Source organism: Vidua macroura, unplaced genomic scaffold, assembly GCF_024509145.1.
Source record: "Vidua macroura isolate BioBank_ID:100142 unplaced genomic scaffold, ASM2450914v1 whyUn_scaffold_128, whole genome shotgun sequence".
NCBI classification, from domain to species: domain Eukaryota; kingdom Metazoa; phylum Chordata; class Aves; order Passeriformes; family Viduidae; genus Vidua; species Vidua macroura.
In genome coordinates this window covers 396,709-403,908 of record NW_026530549.1, presented here as the reverse complement: position 1 = coordinate 403,908, position 7,200 = coordinate 396,709, and the positions used below count along the sequence as shown (strand labels likewise).

Here is a 7,200-nt window from a genome sequence, read left to right as displayed (position 1 = left end):
ATTCCCTATAATTTTTCCCATAATTTCCCATTTTTCCCACTTTCCCATTTTCATCCTGCTTTTTTCCCCATTTTCCCCTTTTTTCTCATAATTTTCCCCTTTTTTGCATTTTATCCTGTTTTTCCCTTTTTCCTCATTAGTCCCAATTTTCTCATCATTTCCCCCCATTTTTTCTCATAATTTAATCCCATTTTTCCTCATAATTTTTCCCCATTTTTTCCCCTCTCATCCCCATAATTTTCCCCACAACTTCCCACATTATTCCCTTTTTTCTTCCCCCGTTTTCCCCACTTTTTTTCCCATTTTTTCCCCCCCAGAAAGAAGAGCGCGTCTCCGAGCTCCGGCAGCAGCTCCAGGCCCGGCAGCAGCTCCAGCTCCGCTCCCGCCGCCGCCATTCCCGGGATTCCCAGAATTCCCAGAATTCCCAGAACCACCTGGGGCCCTCTTCCCAGCATTCCCAGATTACCCAGCATTCCCAGATTTCCCAGGGCTTCCCCCAGCCCAGCCTGGTTCGCTGCCTGGTGTCGGAGCAGGCGGAAAAGCTGGGCCGCGGGAACTGCGACGGAAGCCGCGTGCACCTGCTCTACAAGTGAGAATTCCAGGGAAAAGCACAGAATTCCGGCGGGGGAAAAATCCTGGAATTTAGGCAAGAAACCAGGGAATTATGGCGGGAAAGCTGCTGGAATTTAGGCGCCAAAATCCTGGAATTTCTGTGGGAAAACCCCAGAATCCAGGCAGGAAAATCCTGGAATTAATGCGAAAAAATTTCTGAGAAAAAATCCTGGAATTCACACAGAAAAACTCCCGGAATTTACGTGGAAAAATTCCCCCAAACCCGCCGGAATTCCCACCAAAAAACCCGGGAAAAGTCGGGTTAGAAATGGACTGTACAGAATTCTGAGATAAACTCAGGATAAAAATTCCCAGAAATCCTGCAGAATTCCTGCTTGTCCTTTGGTTATCCCAGAAATACCCCAGAATTCCAGAAATCCCAGAAAATTCCCGTTTTTCCTGCAGGAATTCCATAAATCCCCAGGAATTCCCATCAATTCCTCCCCCAGAACTCCCGTTTTTCCAGTAATTAACCCTAAAATCCTCCAGAATTCCCAACATTTATCCCAAAAATCCTCCAGCATCCCAATTTTCCCTCTAGAATTCCCAGCTTTATCCCAAAAATCCCACCAGAGTTCCCATTTCCCCCCCCCAGAATTCCCAACATTTCCCCAAAATGTCTCAGAATTCCCAATTTTTTCCCTAAAATTCCCAATTTTCCCCCAGAATCCCCAACAATTATCCCAAAAATCCTCCAGAATTCCCAAATTTTCTCCAAGAATTCCCAATTTCCCCCCAGAATTCCCAATTTCCCGACATTTATCCCAAAAATCCTTCAGAATTCCCAAAAATCCCCCAAAGCTCCTGATTTCCCTCAGAATTCCCAACCTTTATCCCAAAAATCCCCCAGAATTACCAATTTCCCCCCAAAAATCCCATATTTTTCCCCCCAAAAATACCATTTTTTCCCCAGAATTCCCAACATTTATCCCAAAAATCCCACCCAGAATTCCCAAAAAATCCTCCAAACCCCTCCAGGCGGGAAGAATTCCCGGAATTCCAAGGAAAAAAACATGATTTGGGTTCGGGAATTCCCAGAATTTCCCGGGAATTCTCTGAGTTTGGCGTCCGCTCTCCGGAATTTCCCAGAATTCCCACGGAAAAATTGGGATCCTGCTGCTCCCCACGGCTCCGAGTGGTTTTTTTTTGGGAATTTTTGGGAATCTTGGGGGGGTGGGGAGGGGCTGGGCTGGGGACAGCGGGGTTGGGAATGGGGGGAGGGTGGAAAATTCTGGAAAAATGCCTGGAATTCCTGAAAAAATCCCATGGAAATCTTAAAAAAATCGCCTTAAACCCAAAAATTCCTTTAAAAATAAAAAAACCTTCTAAAAATCCTTCAGAATTCCCAAAATCCCCAAATTCTCCCCCAAAAAACTCAAAAACTCCATAAAATCTCCTTAAAATTAAAAAAAACTTTCATAAAATCCCTCAAAATTACAAAATATTTCCTAAAATTCCTTCAAAATCCCCCCAGAATGCCAAGATGTTCCCGAAAATCCCCAAATCCTCCCTAAAATCCCAAATCCCCCCCAAAACCCTTTAAAATTGCCTAAAATCGAAAATATTCCCCAAAATTCCCGCAAAATCCCAGAATTCCAAGACATTTCCTCAAAATTCCATAATAGCTCAAAAATATTCCCCAAAATCCCTTAAAAATTCCAAAATATTCCCCAAATCCCAAAATATTCCCAAAAATCCCCTCAAAATATTCCTTAAAAGCCTCTAAAAATTCCCAATATTCCCCCAAAATTCCCAAAACATTCCCAATTTTCCCCCCCAAATTCCGCCCGCGGGGCTGTCGGAAGTTTGGGGTTCCAAATTCTCGGATTTTATTGGAATTTTTGGGGGATTTTTTTGGGAATTTTAACGGTTGGATTTGGCCACACGCTCCAGCTCGTCTTTCTTCTTGATGGCGTAGGAGTTGGAGGAGCCCTGGGAAAGGGAAAAATGGGAAAAAATGAGGAAAAGTGGGAAAAATAGGGGAAAATGGGGAAAAGTAGAAAAAAAAAGGGGAAAAATGGGAAAAAAATAGGAAAAAATTTTAAAAAATAGGAGAAAAAATGGGGAAAAAACGGGGCAAAAGGGAAAAAATGGGGGGGGAAAGGGGCAACAAAGAGGAAAAATGGGAAAAAATGGGGAAAAAATGGGGAAAATAGGAAAAACAAACAAAAAAAACCAGAAGGAAAAAGGGGGGGGAAAGGAGGAAAATTAGGAAAAAAGGGGAGAAATTTAAAAAATAATGAAAAAGGGGGAAAAAGGGTGGAAAAATGAGGAAAAATGTGAAAACATCAGGGAAAAAATGGGGGAAAATAAAAAAATAGGAGAAAAAGGGGAAAAAAGGAGGAAAAATGAGAAAAAAAATGAGAAAAAATGGGGGAAAATGGGAAAAAATAAAAAATCAGGAGAAAAATGGGGGGAAAATAAGGAAAATGGGGAAAATGCAAAAAATTTGGAAAAAAAAAGCAGAAAAAAGGGGGGCAAAAAGAGAAAAAATCAGGAAAAGAGTAGGGAAAGGAAGGAAAAGGAATTTTGGGGAATTTCGGATGGAATTTTTGGGAATTTTTCCCATCTTGGCAGCAAAATAAAGAAAAATGAAGCAAAGCTGCAGAAGAGATAAACAAAATAGAGGAAAATGGGGAAAAATATGGGAAAATAAAAAAAATGAAACTAAAGGGAAAATGGAAAAATGTGGGAAAAATGTGGAAAATGAAGGAAAAAATATGGGAAAAAATAGGGAAAAATATGGGGAAATTGGGGGGGGGTGGGTGGGGAAATTGGGAAAACTGAAAAAAACCCCAAGGAAAAATCAGGGAAAAAACAGAAAAAAAGTGGGGGAAAGGGAAAATGGACAAAAATACCAAAAAAAATGGGAAAAACAGAGAAAAAAAAATCGGGGAAATGCAAAAAAAAAACAACAAAAAAAAAAAAATCAGGAAAAAAAAAGAGGGGAAGGGGGATAAAAGGGGGGAAAGCAGGAGAAGGAATTTGTGGGAACTGTGGGTGGGATTCTGGGGGGAGTTTTGGGAAGTGGGGAGTTTTTCCCACCTTGGCAGCGTTGATGAGCTCGTCGGCCAAGCACTCCGCGATGGTTTTGATGTTCCTGAAGGCGGCCTCGCGAGCGCCCGTGCACAGCAGCCAGATGGCCTGGGGAAAACGAGGGAAAAAGGGGGATTTGGGATAAAAAAATGGGGATTTTGGGGAGTTAATGGGAAATCTGGGATAAGAAATGGGGATTTTGGGGGGAAAATGGGGCTGAAATGGGGATTTTAGGAGGAAATAATGGGAATTTTGGGATAAGAAATGGGAATTTTGGGGGGGAAAAAAATGGGAATCTTGGCGGGAAAAAAATTGGGAAATTTTAGGAGGAAAAATGGGAAAAAAACCAGGAAAAAGTGGGGGGAAAAAGGAAGAAACAAGGGAAAAAGAGGGAAAAAAGGCAGGGAAAGGTAGGAAACGTGGGAATTGGGGGTTACCTGGTTGACCCTGCGCAGGGGGGACACGTCCACGGCCTGCCGGCGCACGGTGCCGGCGCGGCCGATGCGCGTGGAATCCTCGCGCGGCCCCCGAGTTGATGATGGCATTCACTAGCACCTGCAGGGGGTTCTGGGAACAGGGAAAAGGGGTAGGATTGGCAGGGAATTCCCAAAGAAATCCCACTGGAATTCCTGAAAAATCCCCAACCATTTCCTGAGGAATTCCTGAGAAATTGCTGAGAAAATGGGAAAAATTTGCTGATTAATTAAAAAAAAAATCCCTTTTCAAAAACCTAAAATTCACCTGGATCCCAAAAATATTCCCCTCTGGATCCCAAATCCCCTTCTGGAAAACAGGGATAAGGGATGGGATTAGCAGGGAATTCCCAAAAAAACCCACTGGAATTCCTGAGAACTTCCCAAAAAACCCATCCCCAAATCACATTAATCCCTAAAAATCCAAGTTTTTCCCCGTTTTTCTCCCTGAAACCCCATTTTCCCCTCATTTTTCCCCCTCTAAAAACCCCACTTTTCCTCCTAAAAACCCCATTTCCCCTCCCAAATCCAACTTTCTCCCCATTTTTTCCCTGAAAAACCCCATTTCCCCCTACTTTTCCCCCTAAACCCGCATTTTCCCTCGTTTATACCCCAAAAAATCCCGTTTTCCCCCTAAAAACCCCATTTTAACCCCATTTCCCCCCCTAAAAAGCCCATTCCAACCCAGCTTTTTCCCCCATTTCTCCCCTAAAAACCCCCGTTTTCCTCTCTAAAAATCCCGTTTTTCCTCATGGAACCCCCATTCCCCCCTGCAAACCCCCTTTTCCCCGGGATTTCCCCCGTTCTCCGGGGTTCCCACCTCCCCGGTGAGCAGGTGGATGATCTCGAAGGCGTGCTTGACGATCCTCACGGTCATCAGCTTCTTGCCGTTGTTGCGGCCGTGCATCATCATGGAGTTGGTCAGGCGCTCCACGATGGGGCACTGCGCCTTGCGGAACCGCTTGGCCGCGTAGCGCCCCGCCGAGTGCGGCAGGTATTTGGCGTACTTCTCCTTCACGGCGATGTAATCCTAAAAACTCGGGCATGTCGGGATTGGATTTGTGATTCTGAGCCCAAAACCCCCAAAATTCCAGCCCGAATCCCATAAAAGCTCGAAGGTTTTTATCTCTGTATCATTGCAGGGTAAAAAAAAAAAAAAAAAAAAAAAAATCACCCAGAATTTCCACCTGCAGGAAACGTTAACACGAGCTCCAGGTTCCCTCTGGAATTCTGGGAATTCCAGCCCCCCCCCAGCTCCAAGTTTCCTCCAGAATTCCAGCCCCAGATTCCCTCCAGAATTCCAGGAATTTCCACCTGAATTCCCTCCAGAACTCCAGGAATTCCAGCCCCAAATTCCCATGGAAATTTGGGAATTCCAGCCCCAAATTCCCATGGAAATTTGGGAATTCCAGCCCCAAATTCCCACGGAATGCCTACGGAATTCCAGGATCCCCACCTGCAGGGAGATGTCGTTGATCTGCACGTCGTCCGTGCTCCACTTCCCAAACAATTTGATGTCCGGGGTCTCCGTCACCGCCGGAGCCGTCTCCCAGTCCGTCATGCTGGGGAAAAAATGGGGAAAAGGGGGAAAAATGTGAAAAAAAAGTGCTTCAAAAGTGGGGGAAAAAATGTGGGAAAAGATATGGGGAAAAGGGGGGGGGAAATGTGGGGAAAAAAGGGGAGAAAATGTGGGAAAAAGTGGGGAAAAATTGAAAAAAATGTGGGAAAAATAGGAGAAAAGGGAGGAAAATGTGGGAAAAAGGGGGGGAAAATGGGAAAAAAATGTGGGGGAAAGTGGGGAAAAATGGGAAAAAGTGTGGACAAAAAAAAGGGAGGGGAAGTGAGAAAAAGAAGGGAAAAGTGAAAAAAAGTGAGAAAAAAAATGGGGGAAAGGAGGGAAAATGTGGGGAAATGGGAAAAAATGTAGGGGAAAAGTGAGGGAAAATGTGAGAAAAAGTCGGGGGAAAATGCAGAGGAAAATGTAGGAAAAAAGGGAGGAAAACGTGGGGGGGAAATGTGGGGACAAGTGGGGAGAAATGGGAAAGTATGTGGGAAAAAATATGGGAAAAAGGGGAGAAAAATATGGGAAAAAAGGGGGAATATGGAGAAAAGTGAGAGAAAATGTGGGAAAAAGCGAGGAAATATATTGAGAAAACATGAGGAAAAATGGGGGAACAAGAGGGAAAAAGTGTGAGGAAAAAAGTGAGGGAAATGAGAAAAAAGTGGGGAAAATACGGGAAACATCTTTTTCTTCTCTGAATAATTTTTTCGCCATTACGGACCTTTTCTTCTCTTTTTCCCCCCTCAGGATCCCATTTTCCCACCCTTTTTCCTCTTTTCCAACTCTTATTCCCCCTTTTTTTCCCACTTTCCCCCTCCCTTTCCCCACTCTAAATCGCATTTCCCCACTCTTTCCCCTTCAACCTTTTCCCAATCCCCATTTTCTCTACCTAAATCGCAACAACCCCAACCCAATCCACTAATTTAAAACTAAATTTTAAAAAACGGTGAACGAGGCTCCCCTCCCCCCGCCTCCCCTCATGGCCGCTCCCCCCCCCCCCGCCGGTCCCATCCCCATTTTTCCCCCTTTCTCGGTCCTGACCGCCCAAATTCCCACCCCGCCAACTTCGCCACCCCTATTTCCCCCTCACAAATCCCATTTTTCCCGGAAAATTCCCGCTTTTCCCGCGCTCCCCCCTCACATGGCGGCGGCCTCTCCTCCAAGCCGGCAAAAGGAGCGCGAGCGGCCTTTCCGGCCGCTTATATAGCGGACAGGGTTCACTTCCGGTAAAGCATGCGCGGTTCTACTGCACAGAACAGAACTTCCGCTCTGCCCGCCAGCAGTGCGTGATTGGCGCATGCGCCGCAGCGCTGCTACGGACGCGGCCGCCATGTTGGTTACGGGCATCCGTCTCAAAGGCCGCCGGGGTTTTTTTAAGGGGTTAAAACACCCTTAGGGGGCAAATGGGAGCTTTAGAGGGGTAAAAACACGCGCGGAGGTGACAAAGAGGGGACAATAAAGGGACAAAAAGAGACACGGAGGCCTAGAGGTGACACGCGGAGGGGAAATGGCTGCTCG

The 7,200-nt window shown here is 45.4% G+C and overlaps 1 protein-coding gene across 1 annotated transcript; it reads right to left on the bottom strand.

Moving 5' to 3' along the window:
• Positions 1-2,417: 2,417 nt before the first annotated feature.
• On the bottom strand, positions 2,418-6,924 carry RPS5 (ribosomal protein S5). Its single transcript, XM_053969199.1, is given in 7 exon segments — positions 2,418-2,544; positions 3,658-3,756; positions 4,086-4,175; positions 4,177-4,215; positions 4,942-5,151; positions 5,578-5,683; positions 6,824-6,924. Coding segments are annotated over 6 exon segments (612 nt in total). The 5' UTR covers position 5,683; positions 6,824-6,924; the 3' UTR covers positions 2,418-2,475.
• Positions 6,925-7,200: the final 276 nt, after the last annotated feature.